This window comes from Miniopterus schreibersii, assembly GCF_964146895.1.
Source record: "Miniopterus schreibersii genome assembly, chromosome: 4".
In the NCBI taxonomy this organism is placed as follows: domain Eukaryota; kingdom Metazoa; phylum Chordata; class Mammalia; order Chiroptera; family Miniopteridae; genus Miniopterus; species Miniopterus schreibersii.
In genome coordinates this window covers 90,534,586-90,555,005 of record NC_138105.1, presented here as the reverse complement: position 1 = coordinate 90,555,005, position 20,420 = coordinate 90,534,586, and the positions used below count along the sequence as shown (strand labels likewise).

Below are 20,420 nucleotides of genomic sequence, written 5' to 3'. Positions count from 1 at the left end.
ACAGATTATTATGAAGAGCACACTATTTAAGTACAGGGAAAAGTAACTGAGAAGATCAAAATGATGTATTCACTGCACTTCAACAAAATGAGGACCAATTTAAAACTACTGTCGATTGATATTACCTTATTTCTTCAATGTATTCTAAGAGTTTTTCTGTTTCAGATTTTTCATCAACCTTTTCTTTCTGTACTGAAACGCTAAAAAAAAAAGGTGCATATATTAATATAATAATCACACACGATGCTTACTCTGTATCAGATACTATTTTATCAGGTAGGCTGATTCTTGAGTCTAACCTCTGAACTGTTAATTTATGTGGCATCTCAAGTTGACAATTTAATATAGGCAAATAGGAGACTTACTTTTTTTAAGTGAGAAAGCTTTCCAAATATAGTCCGATAAAGGGCTGTGATGATTAAGACTCATCATCCACAACACTCCAAGTGTTAGAAAAATAATCTTTTTTGCAGCTTTTCTGGTTTCCCCACCCCCACATGTACAAGATACCATTCTGTATTCCATAAAGCTTATGTGTTGACCTCCTCCAAAAACCTCAGCTTAAGAAATGGGCAAAAGCCTTAAATAGACATCTAACAAAAGGATACATATGAACGGTCAATAAAAATATAATTCACATTAATAGCAATAAATTAAAATCACAAATGAGATACTATTTCACAGCTATCAGAAGGGCTGAAATCACACTTGACAACATCAACTGCTGCTGAGGATGTGGGACCACTGGACTGGAACCATCACACACTCTAACTGGGCATGAAAACGGTTCATCCACTTTGAGTTTCTGAAAGTGTTATACACGTATCCTGTGACCCAGGAATTCCATTCTTAGGTATTTACTCAAGAGAAATAAAACACATGTCTGCAAAGAGGCACACATAGCAGTCTTATTTATAATAGAGACTGGAGACCCAAGTATTGATCAACGGGAGAAGAGTACACAGATGGAGGCTGAGTCACATAGTGGGCTACTACTCAGAAATTAAAAGGAACAAATTATCACACACACACACACACGTTCACAGACACGTGCAGACAATGATAAATGTGTCCCCAAAAGCCAAACTAATCTATGATGATGGAAGTCGGAGCCGTAGGGGTGGGCCATTACAAGGGGATGGCAGGAACAGGGTGCACGGAGGGAGGGATGCCAGTACTCTCCCTTGTACTGGGCGGTGGTTATTCAGGGAAGACAACCGTCAAGTCACCAAACTGACTACTTGTGATCTGTGCATTTTATTGTATGTCCACTGCAGCTCAGTAGTAAACACAGGGCTAGAGCTGTGCATTGAACACAGCCCCCTATACCAGTGCTTCTCAGTTTGGTCCACTTCACCTCTTCCGCAAGATCATGCCGTTAGAAAAATCATCACCGATACAGAGAAGCACATAAGTAACGAGAATCATAGGTCTTTTCAGCCTAAAATGGTTGGGAATGAGTAGGTCTCAACTGTCACTTGGATAAAGAAATAAAGGCAATGAGAGGAAGGAAAAGAGGTAAGTATTGTGGGAAGGTTCAGGTCCCAGGAAACAATAGCAGGGGAGAGAGGTGACACCCGAACTGAAGGCTTCCTCTTCCCTTTGGGCACTCACAGTTTCCCCTCAAGCTGGGCTACTTTCCCCTGAGACTCTTGGAGATTCTTCTGGGTGACCTGCAGTTTCGCCTCCATGCCTTGTTGCTTGGCCATCAGGCTCTACACAACAGAAATAGGTTGCAGGAAATAAGAACTCGCTCAGATCCACAGGTCCAGGCCCTGCGCACTCAGCAGAGGCGTCGCTTACCCTCATCTTAGCTTCTCTTTGGTTTCTAAGCTTCATCAGTTCCAGGCTCAGCATTCTCAGGTGCTTCTGGTTACCATCTTCAGAAAACTAAGTACGACAAACATGTAAAAGATTCAGAAATATCTTCTAAGTCCTATGTCAAATCACTTAAATACTGATTGATCTACCAATTATTGGGACTGTTAGTTGCCTGCAATACACTCTGACAGAGCAAACAGCCTTTGACCAACACCAGATTACTATTTATGCTATTGTGCTTGCTCCTCCTTTCACTCCATGCAACTTTCTGGTTTAATGCTGAAAGTAGCTTGGGTGGTCACTTGCCTCTATATGCTGGAATGTTCATTGCAAGGCTGTAAAACAGGCTTCTTGGAGAGGATTTCATAAAGGGTGTTTACTTAACAAAACACATTTGAATTCCCTGGTCTACTTGGAATTATGTGAGGACTACAGGGTCCACCCCAGGCCAACTAAGTCAGATCCTCCTGGATGGGGCCCAGGAATCTGTTCCCTTCCCCGTGTTTCATTCTTCCGCACCCTCACTCCCTTTGAAAGCAAAGAGCCCCCAGCACATCACAGGCCCCAAATAAATGACTCTTAAACTGAACAGTGATTTATAGCTACCTTCTACTTCTGTAAAAAGCAAAATGACCACATTAAGTCCTATTACTATATTAATCCTGATAAACACAATTTATTGATTGAACACATTTCTTCATTTTTCACTTCCTTCCCAAAAGGATTTGAGATGGAAGCCTACTATTATACTACTATTCATTTCAAAGAAGGATCTTTAAAGTGACTTCTAGATGTAAATTCTGCAACTTGGATTCATGTCCTTATTTATGGGGGTTATTTTGAAGGAGGGTGAGAAAATGTCAGACATTAAAACAAAAAGTAACAAGTTTGTTTCTAACTTCTTATGTATCAGGCAACATAATAAAAAAGATACAATAATAATTCCTACTGGAAGTAGCTTAATATTTAAGGTACGGTTAGTGAAGGAAAAAAAGACTAAACTAGAGTCTAAAATTCCCAAACAACTAGTATTTTTATTATTTATTCAATTATAATTATTATTGTGTGGTTCGAATACCTTAGATTTTAGTAGCTCGTTAGTCCTGGTTAGTTCAGTGACCTGCTTCTCCAGTGTAGCATTACTTGCAGAGAGAGACGTTTTTTCCCTGACGGCAGCACTTAGCTTTGCTTCCATCTTGTCCAGCTCAGCTTCCAGATCCTGGAGGCGCTTGTCCTGAGCACCACGTTCCTGCAGGAGGACACGAATCTGGATGGAAACAAGGTGATGAGTGAATGAATGATTCAATGACACAATGCCAACATAACTAGCTGCTACTGATAATTAAAATGTCAAAGTTCTAGGAAAACCAGATTGTGACATGCTCTCAGGTATCCTAATTTCACTAGCTGTGTGAAGAATCATATTTAATTTATGATATGTCTTAAAAATCAGTAAGCATTTCAAGAACACAGGATTTTAATCACCATAAACTTCCTGGTGTAATTAAACTCTTTATTCATCTTTAAGATTGTTACCTATAAGAGCTCTTATTTTCTCTAGGCCTAACTATATGAAATCAAATTATAATTTAAAATGCTAAATCACTTTTTTGTCTTAAGAAGGCAGAACTGGAATTCTTGGTAGGATGCAGTAGGCATGAGCAAGCCATCATTTCTTCTGTAATTACTAGATGAAACCCAAACCCCAAATCAAAACCACATATTTCTCAAAAGAAAAAGTGGAAGCCAGAGACAATGAAATGGCATGCTTCAAACACAGGAGGGGAAAACCTGCCAATATAAAATTCTATTCTGAATGAAAAGCTTTAAATATGAAGGTGACATAGAGATTTTTCAAAGAAAAAAAAGCTGAGAGTGTCTGATAACAGTAGGCCTGCACAACAAGAAACACTAAAGGAAGTTTTCTGGTAAAGCAGAATGATCCCAGATGCTTATGAGATAGCACTATAAATATGGGACACAGACAGATTGACCAAAACAAAACAAAAGCTGATATGGCTATGTAAATATCACACACAGTAGATTTTAAGGCAAAAAATACTACTAGCAATAAACGGGAATTTTATGGTAAAACAGTCATTTCAAGAGGAAGACATAGGCTTAAATTTGTTCTGTACTTAATATCATAACTTGAAAATATAAACAGAAAAAAATGACAGAATTAAAAGAGAAACAGACTAATTCACAGAGCTAAAATTTTAAAAGTACTCCTCTTAGTAACTGACAGAATAATATCAGTAAATATTTGGACAAAACTATTAACTCACTTGAACTGACATATATAGACCACTATACCCAACAAGTGCAAAATACATATTTTTCTCTAGTGCACAGAACACATTTACCAAAATAGACTATTTGCTGGGTATAAAAGCATCAAGAAAACATAGCTGTATTAAATCTTATGAAAAGTATTTTGTATTCTCATTGGCTTTGTGTGCATACTAATCTCAGTATTTTAAGCCAACATTGCTTAACTAACAATATATTAAGCACCACTTATATGTATATGGCTATGAACTTGATGCTAAGGACTGACCGGGCTTTAAGAGTCCCTACCATAAGATTCTCTATGCTTATAATATACACACTATGTTTATAACTGGTGTTTTTAGCATAGTATCATACAGCAGAAAAAAGAACAGTGAGATAATCTGCATCATACATTTTGCAGCTAAAGAAGCTTAAGTTCCAAAAAAGGGTTTGTAAACTCAAATGCCTACACGACTAAGCGGATAACATAAAGAAGCAAAGAGGGCCAGGCGAGGACTGAACAAATGTGGGGTCTAAAGGGGCCATCCTGCACAACTGTGGTAGATTGTTACCCAGGAGGGGAATGTGGAAACACTGTTGTCAGATCTGATTTCTGCCAACAGATGTCAGAAATCTGATTGTTTTGCATGAAACTTTACATTTCAATACTGACAATTAATTCACGTTAAAGAAACACACAAATAATTTGAGGCTTAAAATCTCTATTCTAAAAGATTAACTGACCCAAATGACCAGTTTGAATCCTGGCACTGCCCCTTACCTGCTATCTGAGATTCACATATTACCCCTCCCCCATTAATCCTTTTCATGTATCCTCAATAAAATGATAACCAATATTATTAAAGTAAATACAAAAGGATCAGGTAGCATCCAGGACAGAGATCTGCAAAGTTATCTCGACATATTCGTGGTAATCAATGAAAAGTTCTACTATAATCAATGAAAAGTTTTAGTGCATCAAAAGAATAGGTCCACCGGAAAGAACCAGTAACGGAAACATGGATAAAAGACAGAGAGAAAAGCAAGGCTGGAAGGGACCAGCTTATCCCTGCTGAGGGAAGTGAATGGGCTACTTGGGTCAGCTCTGATCAACAGGAACTTCTGCTATGGGGGAAATGCTTCCCAGTATGGTAGCCTCTCCTCACATGGGGCTACTGAGCATTTGAACTAACTGAAAAATTGAGTTCTAAATTTTATTTAACTGAAATCATCACATATGGTGAGTAGCTACCACGTAACTGCAGCCCTAAATCATTTTATCCCTGAGAAAGGCCTATACCAATGGTGCAGAGAAATGTGTCAGGTTAGCACAGCTCCATCACAATCCAACCAGCCTGCTAGGATTTCATGCTCACTAAGCAATTCCCTAGCTAGCCACTCTCTTAACATATAGAGCAGCATATAGGAAAAGTAAAGGTAAATACTTGACCTATACATAATTGTAGTAAACCAACATATTGATTTTTATTGTCATTGTTTCATTAAGCGGGTTATCTTGAACCTGTCCCTTAGTATGCTAACAACTTGACTCGCCAGCATATCCCAGTGGCAACCAGGCTCTGACGCGTGGTGTCGGAGCCAAGGAGTGATTACCCTGTAGGCACTGGTCTGGATGGTGTGTCTGCCACCCAGTGTGACTCCTCAAGCTGCAACAGAATCCCTGTCTCTTAATTCTATGGAACTCTTTCCATTGTATAGAGCACATTTATTTTCCAGTAAGTTGAAAGCATTGCTTACCTCTTTTTCCAGCATCTTCAAGTCTTTATCATTCTTTTGAGATTCCTTCTATTTAAAAGTCAAAGAACAAGGGATGATCAAATGTAAGCATAATGAACATCACAAATGAATTTGATTTTTAGTTATCAGAAAACAATGAGGAGTCCAAACTGTTAATTTCTATTTTAAACATTTCCCTGAGTCTACTAAACATTTTGTAGGTTCCTTACTAAATGAGGGAAAAGGTTCTTCAAATCTCAAAATATTTCAGGCTTAAAAGTTTTGATCCCAATAGATTTGTTTTTTGTTTGTTTATCTTCCTAACAAGTCCAGTGAAAAGAACAGCTGGAGCTTTATGACTAAAGCGACTGACTGCTTCTTTCTAAAGTTAAACAGCAATGCATTTTGAATATTTAATCATGCTATCTCAGAAAGAAAAGAATCTTACAAAGAGAAATCAGTTTAAACTTAAATAGCCAAAGAGGGGGGAAAATTCAAAGAAATAAAGAAAAACTGAAATGGTACAAGCTCCTAATCTACTTTATTCTAAATAAGACATAATTTTCATACTACATCTTTTTATATGCAACAGGCTTTTTGAGACTATGATCGAAAAACAGAATGACTATCTTTTCCATCTAAAAATGGAAGAAAATGCATACACATCTTAAATGAAATCTGTTTTATATGTTTTTAAGTGTGGGGGGTTACACATCAGTCTCACATTTATTAATTTACCACCTGATGGCATTTTCTATCAAGAAAGGCCTATAATTTTGAGGTTTTGCACAAACTTGAGACTTGTTTTTAATTTAGTTTTCTAAGAGGGTTTTTGAATTCTATAATTAATTAAAAATTTCAGCCCGGATGGGCGTGGCTCAGCGGTTGAGCGTTGACCTGGGATCCAGGCGATCAGGGTTCGATTCCCGGTCAGGGCACATGCCCGGGTTGTGGGCTCGTTCAATGACTCTCTCATCATTGATGTTTCTCTCTCTCTCTCCCTTTCCTTTCCTCTCTCTGGAATCAATAAAGATATATTTAAAAAATAAAAATAAAAAAAATTTCAGAACTGTTTCTCCAGGAAATTTACATCAATTTCCAAGAAGAATGTCTATATCACTGCTGCCCAAGAGAAATATAATGCAAGTCATATATTCATCTTCAAATTTTCCAGTAGCGATATTTAAAAAGTAAGGTTTTTTAATAATATATTTTAATTAACCCAAAATACCAAAAATATTATTTCAACATGTCATTAGTATAAAATTATTAGTGAGGTATTTTATATTTTTTGTTCCAGGTCTTCAATATTTGCTGTGCATTTTACACTTCCAGCACATCTCAATTCAGGTTCTAAATTTTCATCAGAAATATCTATCTGTATTTAGATTTCATAAAACATACAGGTGAAAAAGTAGATTTGCATGCCTAAGTTGTTCTGAAAACATTTGAGAATTTTCCAACAACAGAATCAAGTATCAGCTTTTAAATATATGCATATTAATTAAAATTAAATATTAAAAATGTAGTTCTTCACTTTCAAATGCTCAGTAGCCACATGTGGCTGACTAATCATGTCCTTATTAGACATGCAACTCTTTATTCCAGAATAAGAGACACAGGAGTAATTGCCAAAGGAATGAACAAGTCTAAGCTCAACCTATGGCTTCAGTTTCCCAACTCGGAATCCTTATCACATTAAAAAATCAATTTGGCCCGGCCGGGCGTGGCTCAGGGGTTGAGCATCGACCTGGGATCCAGGTGATCAGGGTTCGATTCCCGGTCAGGGCACATGCCCGGGTTGCGGGCTTGATCAATGACTTTCTCATCATTGATGTTTCTATCTCTCTCTCTCCCTCTCCTTCCCTCTCTCTGAAATCAATAAAGATATATTTAAAAATAAAAATAAAAAAATTAAAAATCAATTTGGCCTGGCCCATATGGCTTAGTGGTTGAGCGCCAACCCATGTACCAGGAGGTCATGGTTCAATTCCCGGTCAGGGTTCATACCTAGCTTGCAGGCTCCATCCCCAGTAGGGGGTGTGCAGGAGGCAACTAATCAATGTTTCTCTCTCCCTCCCCCTTCCTTTTTCTAAAGTCAATAAAAAAATAAAAATAAAAAAAGTACAACTTGCTTTTATGAACTAATGGAAACAAACAGTAATAGTAGGCTCTTGCACAAGCAGTAACTTGAAGCCAATACAAATTTAATTTCTCACCATTCCTTGGCAGTTTTTGAACAGTAAACATCTTTTAGGCATTAGAATATTTTTTTCCTTTCTCTTTATCAGTACTTACCCTTCTCCCCAAACAAAAATAAAATAACTCAAATGATGGTAACTACAAATCAAAACATCACATAATTTTTAAACTTTTACTATAAAATTTATCTAGACATAGAAATGACTGAGAAGTGGAAACCATTTTGTAATTCTGAACTGGGGGTACATTTAAGCACAATATATTTAGCAGTGGTATAGGCAGAAATATAAAACTTACTGGGGTCCTAATGATAATCTATTTCACTACTTTATAGGTTTCCTTATAAATTTAGTACTTAACCCAGTCTAGTGAAATGCAGTCCCTTTCAGAAATATTTTCAATGATACAGTTCATAAACCAAGTAGAACATAAGAGCTCCTCACCTTTAATCCCAACGTCTTAACTTTCCTTGCTGAAGCAGGCAAGGTAGTTTCTTTGTCAAGAGTAACATTTTGTTGAGATTCTGCAATAAATTGAACCACAGGCAAAACATAATTTCAAAATTTCTTACTGCGACTATTAGTGAAGCAATATAAATTTATTCTTTTCTGGACTGTACATTTCCAAATAATTAGTTGCACATATGTTTTACACATCTAACATTTTTCTGATTTTCCTGTTGTTCCCTCACAGAAGGCCAAGGTAATTAGCAAAAGGGAAACTGTGTATCTCTGTGTCTCACTTCATTTTCCTGATTACACAGTTGTGTAATAAGGAAGGCATTATTCTTTAGTTGACCCTCTTATAAATCAACCAAAAACAAAAATGTAAGTATAGTTGTAGTTTCACACTCTTAGAAATATCATAATGTCTTTAAATGTATATACTGTTAATCATAACTTAAAACTTTTGAGACCATATAACCATTATTTTATTTTGGGATCCATTACCTTTTTGTTTTTTAAATCTTTGTGATTTCTGAAAGGATACCGGTCCTTTCAATACTTCTGAAGTTTTCACATCATAAGCACCTGGAGACGGTGCACAGCCTAGAGGAAACATAAAACATCAACTTCTCATCTAATGCTACTTACAAGTCTAAGTTAAAAACATGCCCAAGGAAAGTGAGTAACATAAATGTAAAAAATTCCATTAGTAAATGCTTTGTTCTTTCAAATGTAACATAACACCCATTTGATATGAGGAACAGTATCATCATCTTCCCAAATGCCCTTTATTTCAACTGGGTCAAAGGAACGCAGGCAACTGAGCAAAACAGCAAAGACAGTCCTGGGGTGAACATCTTGTAAGACCAAGCAACATGGTTTTCTTATTAGGATTTACTATAAGAGAGAACATATTTGGAATCAGCTCTACTCAGAGTCACTGAGGTTAACTAGTTTACTACCATTAGATTCTAGAAGTGAAGCAACTAAAAGTGTCTTAGCCCTCAAGATTTAGCCTGGAATAAATTTTTTAAAAAATATGATTGTGTTGATTTTAGAGAGAGGAAGGGAGAGAGATATATAAACACCGATGACAGTCATTGATCCGCTGCCTCCTGCACACCCACTACCGGGGATTGAGCCCGCAACATGGGTATGTGCCGTGACAGGGAATCGAACCATGACCTCCTGGTTCATGGGTCAACGCTCAACCACTGAGCCACGCCAGCTGGGCTGGAATATAAATTTATAGTGATAATCCATCTCTGGCTAATATCAATACATCAGAAAATTTATAAAGTCATAGGCTATATTTCTATGTTCCAGAAATGTATATTGTGTAACTTCATGCAAGCAACTGGGGTCCCAAATTAAAGGCATTTCAGAGTGTTTATGCATAGCAAATGTAAGATCTGGTGGTCAGGGGTGACAATAATAAAAATGTCATTAGCATAGCCCTGGCCGGTGTGGCTCAGTATTTAGAGCATTGGCCCTTGCACTGAAGGGTTATGGGTTCAATTCCCAGTCAAGGGCAGGCATGTACCTGGATTGCAGGTTCGATCTCTGGCCCTGGTCAGGGCACGTGTGGGAGGTAAACAATCAATGTTTCTCTGTCACATTGATGTTTCTCTCTCTCTCTCTTCCCTTCCCTCCCTCTAAAAATCAATGGAAAAAATATCCTCTGGTGAGATTTAACAACTGAAAAATGTCACTAGCATAAAGCTTTAGTTTATTGGGAATCAACAGAGTTATACTATTCTCTGAAAAGCTACTTACTTGAGTCCAGAGTTTCATGCAAATAAATAGGAGCAGCAGGGAATTTGAGCATTCCAAGGCAACTCCTACTCTCCCCTAAGTGTTTTTCAAGAGGGATGACAAAAGTTGATTAGATATCTTGACTAACAGTTTTTTAAAAAGTGAAACAACAGAAAATATCAGTGTGACTCACACATAGCAAATTCAAGCACTGTTTTCTGGTACTTCTGTTTCAGTTTTGTGTAGAAATATAAAGATATATCCCACATAGAGATATACAGTTTATTTCTCATCCTGGGACACAAAAAGTATTAAAGTCATTGCTTTCAATTCTAAGTAGGCTATAAAAACATCAAGAATGGAATTAAGTTTCCGTTCTTCTACCTAGAACAATGATCATTTATACATACTGATATAGATTCCAATCCTGGGAGCTTTCAGATCTAAATGTGGTCAATAAGGGATAGAGGTAGTGTGTTTCCAATCAGGAGAGAGAGTATTAAATGAAGTATAGAATTCACAGGGGTATCTAAGGTTAAGGCAGACTGAGCAAAAAGCATCAGTCTTGGCCGGCTCAGATTTCTCACACTGCACAACTCTTAACACAACATGGAGTGAACGTAGGGTGAAAGGGGTTTCCCCCCAATTAGGTTAAAGGTGGCACATCTTAGAGCATCTATATTACTCATTTGGGATAGGGGCAGGGGTGTCAACGGGGAGCACATTATATTTTAAAGCAAACAGGAGACTTCAAAGAAAACTGCCACCACTACTGCAGGCGAAGCGTTTTTGGGGAAAGTGGGGATGAAGGGATGGTTATCTTTTGCTCTCTGTTCTTAGGGATGCTTTTCTGGAAAAGTGTGAGCAGCACTGTTCTAGACTTGGCAGAGCAGCCAGAAAAAAAGTCGTGCGGCCTTCTAGTGTTTAGTTCATCGTTAGGTCCACACTCCCAAAAGGGGATGAGGGCCAGCAAAAGGTGGGATGGTGGGCAGTAACTACGCAGAATCATGCAAGTTGATAACAATTAAAACCATATTTAAAAACTCTTCTCTAAAGACTGAAGAGTGAAACCCTGGCCCGCGCGGCTCAGTTGGTTGAGTGTTGTCCCGTGCACCCAAAGGTCGCTGGTTCGATTTCTGGTCAGGGTACATGCCCAGGTTGCAGGCTCAGTCCCCGGTGTGGGGTGTGCAGGAGGCAGCCGACTGACGCTTCTCTTTCACATAGATGTCCCTCTCTGTATCTCTCTCTAAAATCAATAAAATTTATTTATTTTTATTTATTTTTTTAAGCTTTCTTTTTTTTTTTTTAAATATATCTTTATTGATTTCAGAGAGAGGAAAGGAGAGGGAGAGAGAGATAGAAACATCAATGATGAGAGAGTCATTGATTGAGCCCACAACCAGAGCATGTGCCCTGACTGGGAATCGAACCCTGATCGCCTGGATCCAAGGTCAATGCTCAACCCCTGAGCCACGCCGGGCTAAAATCAATAAAATTTTTTTAAAAAAGACAAAAAAGACTGAAGAGTCGAATTTGATAGTCACAGGTATCTAGATTCAAGAACTAGGTTGACAGCCTGCCTGTACCTACAATCCCTAAGACTGGGGCATATGCTGTTTTCATGCCATAGGTCTTTCCCTTTTATAAGACTTAAATGTACTACATTGTAGACAAGACTTGTTAGAAATCTGGGGAGAGGGAACATCAGACAAAAGAAAAGGGATAACCTGGGAGATACCACAAGCTTTCTGGAACAACTTATATCTTGATCAAGGATAACCAGAAGCTAAGGCAGAAAGCGAATACTTGTATGCAAACAAACGCTTTATGCATTAAATTAAATAAATGCTTCAAACTTCCAGAACTTTTTCGTTCCTATTTCTTCCACCTCGAATGGCTAGTCCACCTTCCGTTTGGCCTGGCTTACTCTCACTCATCCTCCAGATCTCAGCCTGCGGTCGCCTCCTCTGGTTTTCTCTGAATCCCCCGGTGGGGTCAGAGCCCTCACAGGGGAGCCCGTGGGGACCCAGTTTGGTAAAGGCCTGCTTACACGGTGCAGGCATCCACGTCCCACCTGAGACAGCGTCTGTAACTTACCCACCTCCCACCTTAGGCAAGCTGCTTGGAGGCGGGGACTGTCTTAATCATGACTGTGTCCCCTGTATTCTGCTCAGGGCTGAGGTTAAGCGGTGTGGTGAAGAAAACACAGAGAGCCACTGGGGACGTGACAAAGGGAGCAGGGTTCTGTAATTAGGATTCAAATCCGGCTTAGTCTGCCCATCGGCGGACACTACTGCGGGCCAGGTCCTGTGGGGTCACTGGGAGAAGATCGTGAATAAGAACATTCCCGTTTGCATGCCGTCTGCCAGAGATTAAAGACAGGTGACCACGAAACGAGTATGTTTATATATCATGCATAGGTCACGGTTCCGCTCTACCACTGACAGGCCGCTCGGTGCCGTGGCAAAAGCCCCGTCTCCTCATCTGTAAAATACGGGCGGAATCAATACTTTCCTCGTTCGGCTGTTAGAAAAAAAAAAACCCAGACCTAGGAGGAAACATCTTAGCACAGAGCGAGTGTGTGATAAACGCCCGAGCGCTTCCCAAGCGCGCCCGAGGCGAGCGGGCTGCTGCGCTCACGCGCCGCAGGGTCCGGAGCCCAGGGCGGGCTTCACCAAGGCCCCGCTTCAGGCGCCAGGTCTGCCGGCTGGCTTGTGTGACCCTGAGGAAACCCAAGGCTCGGCCATTTCATCAGGAAGATCATGCGCAGGATTCTCTCTCCAGGACGCTGGGGGAATGAGAAGCGAACCAGTCATCTAGGTAAACACACAGTATGGCGCCTGGGCCACCGCCAAGATGAGCTGTCATCACGTCCTTTACAGTGTTTTTCCACCGATACTGCCGTAATTCTACAGTCGACAAACTGCCTTTCCCAACCTTCTTTCTTTTATGCCCGAATGGAATGTCCAAAAAGAAATCCACAAGTACAGACAAACAGCATGGCCAGCCCTAAAAATCGCTTATTTCTCTTGTGATGGAGGGAACCGAAAGGGGCAAGGGGCGTGAGAGCAACTCCCGTCCCCCAGTTCCTTCCCCCGTACGCACCAGAAGGGTCATTGAAGCGTTTCAGGGGCGCCTTAGGGAAGGACATGCTGACCACCAGCTCCACACGCCGGAGGGAACTGGCGTTCCTCGGCTACTTCCTGGTGCCGATTTTGACAATCCTAACTTCAAATTCAAATCTCCCGGCTCATTCCCCGCCCACCCCGGCGTTAGCCAATCGGAAAAACCAAAACTCAGGGCAAACCAATCCAGAGAAGGGACCTACAAAGAGCATGCGCACTCAGCTCTCGCCGCGCCCAATTAGGTAGCTTGTGAGTTCAAGCTACCAGCCTATAGGAGACCGTTACGGTCTCCGCGCCCCGCCCCCTCCCGCTCCCAATCACTCCTGGCGTTACTGACTTGTAACCTACCGCCAAGCAGCATTTGCGCAAGCGCGCTTCAACTCGAGAAGCTGGGAAGTGGGCCTGTGGCGTCACAAAGGGGGCGGTGCAGTGAGTTCCAGCCTCGCCGGTTCCAACCCTCGCCTGCCGTTCCTGGGATGTAAACTTCTCGGGTTTCAGTTCTTTCAAATTGGGTCCTGCCAGGATCCTGAATAGCCACTGAAAGGGAGAAACAAGCGCCCTGAGAGCTCCGCTTCCATTGCTGCGCATGAGCGGTGACCTGAGCGGAGCGGCCGGGGCGGGGCCTGAGCGTGGCGACCCGGCGCCTGCGCTCAGCTCGCTCAGCGCGGCTGCCGCCGGGAGGCCCCTGGAGCATGTCGGCCCCGTTTGAGGAGCGCAGCGGGGTGGTGCCGTGCGGGACGCCGTGGGGCCAGTGGTACCAGACCCTGGAGGAGGTGTTCATTGAAGTTCAGGTGCCGCCGGGCACTCGCGCCCAAGATGTCCGGTGCGACCTGCGGAGCCGGCATGTGGCGCTGGCGGTGGGTGGCCGCGAGATCCTCAAGGTAGCGGCAGGTCGGGGCTTGTGCCCCGTGTCTTCGCGGCCTCCCCAAATCCCCGCGCCCCGGGGCTCCTGGTGTCCGTAGGAGGACTGTTGGGAGGCCGCGGGGCTTCGCTGTCCGGCCTGAGTTCGGTCTGGTCGCAGCCCCCACCTCCACCTCCACCTCCAGGGCCAGTGCCGAGTCGACTTGGAAATTTGAGGAGCCCGTTTTTCTGGCTTGCTTTCTAAACCAAATGAAATAAATTGCTTCTGTTCTGCCTCTGCGGGTCTTCAGCTGAGAACGGCTGAACTAGATGGTTAAAGAGACGAATATTTATGCTCCAGACACCGCCCTGAGCGCGGGGAGGACCGCGCTGAACGAGACCGATGGGGTTTCCGCGCTCGGGTTATGGCAAGTTAGGGAGGCCTCAGCAAACCAAAACAATGGCTGCTCAGGCAGTTACGGGAGAAGTAAAGAAGAAAATCCAGGAGCAGGATATCGGGATGCGGATTCAGAGGGGGTGTCAGGTGTTTGCTTTTTTTCTCGTTGAAAATCGGGAAAGTTCTGCACGTTTCTGGACTTTTTGGTTAAGCAGATGGTCAAGAGGTGTGTGAAGAAAATAACCCCTTTTACGCTCACCGGTGCCAGCCCTTTGGGTCAGGGACCCGCTTGTGCCTTGTTAAGCTTTATAGTTAAATTCAGTGAAGTCCAAGTTAGACTCCTTTCTCAGATTTAGATGCCCAAGATGTTTGATGGCACTGTTAAAGACTGTCTCGGGAGGACACCTGGTTATGCCATTTTTTTCTAGTTTTGAAGTCTTGGGCAAGAGATTTGTCAGTGTGTCTAACCTGGATCCATAAAGTGCAGTCATTACAGCACCTTTCTTGTAGGACTGTTTTGGGCATAGCATGGTACCCGTGTGAAAGCAGAGCTTGGAGCAGGGCCTCGAATGTGATAAACACACAGGCCTGAGCTGTTGTTTTCTATGGAAGCTCTTTGAGTGCCTTCGAGAAAAGGAAGATTCATGGGAAAGACTCTGATTTCTGTCATCGTGGATCTAAATGACCTTTCTGAATAGCTCTGCAGCTCATAGCTTCCTGAACAGTGGTTTAAGATTACAATTCAAATTTATCTTAGTAATTCCAGTAATTTGGGAATTAAGCAATAACTAGGATTTTAGGTGTGCATTTAGGCTGGTAGGGTTTTTTCGCAAGTATCGACATGAAAAAAAAGTGTTCTTTTTTTTTTAAAACATTTTCTAAAACAAATTTGGTAAGCAACAAATAAATGGGTTTCAGCAGACACATTCTCTTTTAGACTTACATTTTGCTGCTTACGTAAAAGGAGTTTCTGAAGGAAAACAGTAACAGCTGATCTTACCTCAGATCCATAGTAGGTGCTAAAATAATCTTTTAATGCCAAACTGCCCAACAAAGAGATTGAGCCAGTTTTTAAAAGTTTATTTTAAAAGACATCATTTCTTCTTAATTCCATCAGGACGGCTCTTGTAATTTGTTTTAATTGATAAAGCATTTCAGGTATTAATTTTCTGTTTGGCTGATCAGTGATCAGTAGTCTGTCTTCATCTTATAAAAATCAAGGGTCCCTGATCTTCAGAGAGCCCTGTGTTTTCTGTCATAGTAAATATTCCAAGCAGTGTAAACTAGGTTTCATTTCACCTGCTAGGAGGAAACTTAGGGTTGAGGACCTGTCAATGTGTTGAAATGGTGTAAAATTTTGTGTCACTATTCTAACCAAATTAGACAATTTGTGGGTTAGATAGGAAATTAGGTAAGTCTTGAATCATGAAAGCTTTGTAAAAATTAATGAAGCTTCTATATTTTTTGTATCTTATGTTTGTTTTTCAGGGCAAACTCTTTGATTCTACAATAGCTGATGAAGGAACGTGGACTTTGGGTAAGGGTAATCTATTATAAATCCTAGGGTCTTTGTAAACATTAATTTTGTCTTGGAACTCAGTATGTTTTCCCTGTTGTATTAGGTGCTTTGTGGCTTTGGAAGCTATAATAATAGAAGTGTACTGACAGCAATTGTGTGTCAAGATTACCTAATGGTTTTTGAAAATGTAAAAATTGATGAACTCTAACTACTTGTCATTTTTGTTTAGAGGACAGAAAAATGGTTCGTATCGTTCTTACAAAGACAAAGAGAGATGCAGCAAATTGTTGGACTTCTCTTCTAGAATCTGAATATGCAGCTGATCCTTGGGTGCAAGATCAAATGCAGAGAAAACTTACATTAGAGAGATTCCAGAAAGAAGTAAGTCAGATAAATGTATGAATATGTGTAGTTAAACATCTTAAAAACATGGAATAATTATTTTTTGAAATTAAAACTCATGAGGTTATAACAATGACAAAAGTTCTATAGAGGAATTTTTAAAGTTAAATGGTTAGAAAAAGGACTGCCTTTTTTATTTTTATTTTTTTTATTTTTTTGTTAATCCTCACCCTAGGATATTTTTCCATTGATATTTTTTCAGAGACAGTGGAAGGGAGGGAGAGGGAAAGAGAAACATCGATGTGAGAGAGACTCATCAATTGGTTGCTTCCTGCTCGAGCGCAGACCAGGCTGGGGATCAAACCTGCAACCCAGGTACATGCCCTTGACTGGGAATCAAACCCGGGACCGTTTGGTGCTCGGGCCAGTGCTCTAACCAGTGAGCAACCACCAGCCAGGGCAAGTCTGACCTTTTTATGTATGGATTTTTTAAAAAAAATTTCTTGAGAATTTATACTATTGTGATATCTAAGTTTAATTTATTTAATGTACATCAGTAATGTCTGAATAAACTCATGAAAACTCAATCACTATAGACTTAGATAGTGTAAAAAAGTGAAACACCCCTTCATCAACATCTCTGCTTTCCATGCCTCTGTCTCAGCCTCACCTCATTAATATGTTGGCTTATTTTGTCTTTAACATAAATGGAGACTCACACTGTGTATATTCTTCACGTTTCCTTTTTAATATGTTTTGCATCTCTTTCCCTGTTAGTGCACATAGATAAAACTCACTTCTTTAGCCTCTCCAGGGTGCTTTCTAGTTTGAATGTTATTGTAATATTTAGCTATTCCCACTTGATACGATTTAGATGTCCCCGTTTATGTCTGCTATTTCAAACAAAGTTTGTACTTTCATCTCTGCGAAATTATTGAAACTGTTCAAACATTCCTTTAAGATAGATGTTTAGGAGAATTACTGGATCGAAGCACTGTTAAAGTGTTCATGGATAATTTCCATCTCTATGGTGATTTCCAAATGTCTATCTCTAGCCTAGACTTTTCTCCCGAGTTTTGGATTCATCCAATTGCCTATCCAACATCTCCACTTGGCTAACAAACATATTAAACTCAACACGTCCAACATGAACATCCTAACTTCTCTCTCACATTTGTTCTACCTCTAGGCTTCTCATCTCAGTTGATGGACACAAGTTCAAATTAAAAAAATAATAATAGGGAATCATCCTCCATTCCTCCCTGTCTCTCACACCCTATGCATTTTGTCAGGAAACATGCATTTTTACTGGTACTGCCACTTCCACCTGATCTGGACTACCTCTAATATCTTGTCTAGATTACTTCAATAACCTAATTCTTCTCTTCACTTCTACCTTTTCCAAACTACAGTCCTCTCAAAATAGCAATTAGAGCAGTCCTTTTAAAGTGCAAGTCAGATTACATTACTTCTCTTCTCAGAACTCTTTCACTCTAGTGAAGCACAAGGTCTCTTACAAGGCTCTATCTGATCTGGTCTTCCCTGATCTCCTGACCTCCCTCGGTACTATCCCTCTCAGTCATTCTGCTCTAGCCATACAGACCTTTTTGCTGTTCCTTAAACATGTCAGGCCATTCCTTTTCTGTCCTTTTGACTGTGATGTTCTTTTCCCAAAGCTTGGCTGACTTCACTGTTTTCAAGTCATTACTCAATGCCCATTCTTTGAGCTTTGATCATCCTGTTTAAATACTGTAACCTTTTTATTTTTCTTATTCTGCCCTATTTTTTTTTCTATAGCATTTACCAACTTTTATTTTTTTAATATGTTTTTATTGATTTTTAGAGAGAGGAAGGGAGAGGGCTAGAGAGATAGAAACATCAATGAGAGAGAAACATCATTGATTGGCTGACTTCTGCATACCTCCCCCCCTCCACTGGGGACCCAGCCTGCAACCCAGACACATGCTCTGACTGGGAATTGAACCTCTTGGTGCATGGGACAGTGCCCAACCATTGAGCAACACTGGCTAGGCAGCACTTTACCAACTTTTAACATACTAGATTCCAACTCTCAATACACTCAATCAGAGGCCTGCAAACTATGGCCCATGGTCAAATCCAGCCCACTGCCTGATTTTGAAGTAAAGTTTTATGAAACATTGCCATGCTCATTCATTTGTGTTTTGTCTTTCATAATAGCAACAGCAGAATTGAGTAGTTATGACTGAGACTGTGTGGTCTTCAAAGCCTAACATATTTACTACCTGGCTCTTGACAGAAAAGTTTGCTGACTCCTGCACTCGATAACTTAATGGTTTATTATTTGTCTCCTGCTAGAGTGTAACTCCACCGAAGCAGGGATCTTTGTTCACTCTTTCTTCTTTTTTTAAAAATGTTTTTATTGATTTCAGAGAGAAGGCAAGGCAGGGAGAGAGAGAAACATCAGTGATGAGAGAGTCATTGATTGGCTGCCTCCTGCACGCCCCCTACTGGGTATTGAGCCCACAACCTGGGCATGTGCCCTGACGGGAATTGAACCGAGATCTCCTGGATCATAGGTTGATGCTCAACCGCTGAGCCCTACTGGCCAGGCTGTTTGTTCACTCTTGAATTCCATATGCCTCTAATGGTATCTCCCAAACAGTAGGAACTTAATTAATGTCGAAATGAAATGTCCTCCCAAAAGATTAAAACCTGAAGTACTGCTTACTTCCTAGGATTGTTAGGAAGATTAACTATGTTAATGTATGTATAGCTGTTAGAACCCTGCCTGGCATATAGTAAGGTCTCAAAAAAAATGCTATTAAAAGCTGTTTATACACTGATACTAAAGTATGTGTTTGTCTATACACTTGTCAACATTGAAACACACATATTGGATTTTTTAAATATTTATAAGTCTGAAAATTAAAAAATACCTTATAGTTTTAAGTTTCATTCTGGTGATTACAGTGAAGTTTGGTACATTTTTACATGTTTATTGGCCGTTTAGGTTTCCTTTTTTGTCACTTGACAGTTCATATCTTTTCTAACTTTTATCATAAATTTTTTTCTGTATCTTTTAGAATCCCGGTTTTGACTTCAGTGGAGCAGAAATCTCAGGAAACTACACCAAAGGTGGACCAGATTTCTCAAATCTGGAGAAATAACTACTGTTTTTTTGCTGCATTCTGTGGACTGTAGCAGATGTTGTCGACTTCATCAAAGGAACAGATTATGTGGTGGAAGAAAAATGTGGATGCTTACAGTTAACAAATTTCAAAATATATTTAAATATGGTTCTAAAAATTGCATTCAAACATGATTTACATAGGAAGCCTCAAATACTGTGGGAACTATTCTGTTGATATATGGTAACTTTTTTTGGACTTCTTTTTGCTCAGCATGAAGTTTCATATGCTGCATTTTACTAATTTTATATTTAACCTATATTTTTAATACAAAAAAATTAGGGTCTGGATCATATGAAATGACAGGGTGCCATCAGGAAAAATTCAGTTTTTTTCTGTTAATAAGTGTGATGTAGGAATAATGTTCAATAAAATTTTGTAAATAGGAATTGTGTACCCTTCTGTCTAAGTATACCAGTTCACACAACGACATATTACTGAAAAAAAAACTTAAGAAAGGGAAAAAAATCCCCAAATATATTCTGAGTAATTTTAAGAGTTAATGAAAATCTCTGAATTTTTATTAAGTATATTTTTTTGAGAGATCACTATATGTCAAGAAATTGAAAAATAGTAGGAACGAATTAATACAAAAGAGATTTGGTGAAGTAAATATGATTATTGGGCAAGTGTATTGTAAGTGCCAAAAACAAGTTACGGTCAATGATTATAAATCAGTGACATCATTTTGATCTTCAGTGTTCCAGGCGTAGAGGTAAGAATTGCCTTGAAATTTTATTTCATCCTATTTACTTCCTTTCTTTTTTATTAAAAAATTTTTGTTACTCCTCA

General features: G+C 40.0%; 2 protein-coding genes across 6 annotated transcripts in view; one reads left to right on the top strand and one right to left on the bottom strand.

Moving 5' to 3' along the window:
- HMMR (hyaluronan mediated motility receptor) overlaps positions 1-13,964 on the bottom strand; it is a 26,585-nt gene extending 12,621 nt beyond the window's left edge. Inside the window, exons 1-8 of one of the 3 annotated variants that reach the window (XM_081137455.1) lie at positions 13,709-13,964; positions 8,985-9,083; positions 8,478-8,557; positions 5,854-5,901; positions 2,900-3,088; positions 1,804-1,890; positions 1,615-1,715; positions 126-200 (exon numbers count right to left, since the gene is read on the bottom strand). In XM_081137455.1, the coding sequence (XP_080993581.1) occupies positions 126-200; positions 1,615-1,715; positions 1,804-1,890; positions 2,900-3,088; positions 5,854-5,901; positions 8,478-8,557; positions 8,985-9,083; positions 13,709-13,721 (692 nt within the window). In that variant the 5' untranslated portion in view covers positions 13,722-13,964. Of the gene's footprint in view, positions 1-125; positions 201-1,614; positions 1,716-1,803; positions 1,891-2,899; positions 3,089-5,853; positions 5,902-8,477; positions 8,558-8,984; positions 9,084-13,340; positions 13,495-13,708 lie in introns of those variants that run through there. The other 2 variants (XM_081137453.1, XM_081137454.1) reach the window with 2 other exon arrangements.
- NUDCD2 (NudC domain containing 2) lies at positions 13,770-20,420 on the top strand. 3 transcript variants are annotated; one of them, XM_081137460.1, is made up of 4 exons: positions 13,770-14,744; positions 16,086-16,134; positions 16,346-16,497; positions 19,524-20,420. In XM_081137460.1, exons 1-4 carry the CDS (start codon positions 14,604-14,606, stop codon positions 19,605-19,607), a joined length of 426 nt encoding a protein of 141 aa, XP_080993586.1. In that variant the 5' UTR covers positions 13,770-14,603; the 3' UTR covers positions 19,608-20,420. The 3 variants fall into 3 exon arrangements, with proteins under 3 accessions (XP_080993586.1, XP_080993585.1, XP_080993584.1); XM_081137459.1 differs by having other exon boundaries at positions 13,958-14,217; XM_081137458.1 differs by having other exon boundaries at positions 13,958-14,241.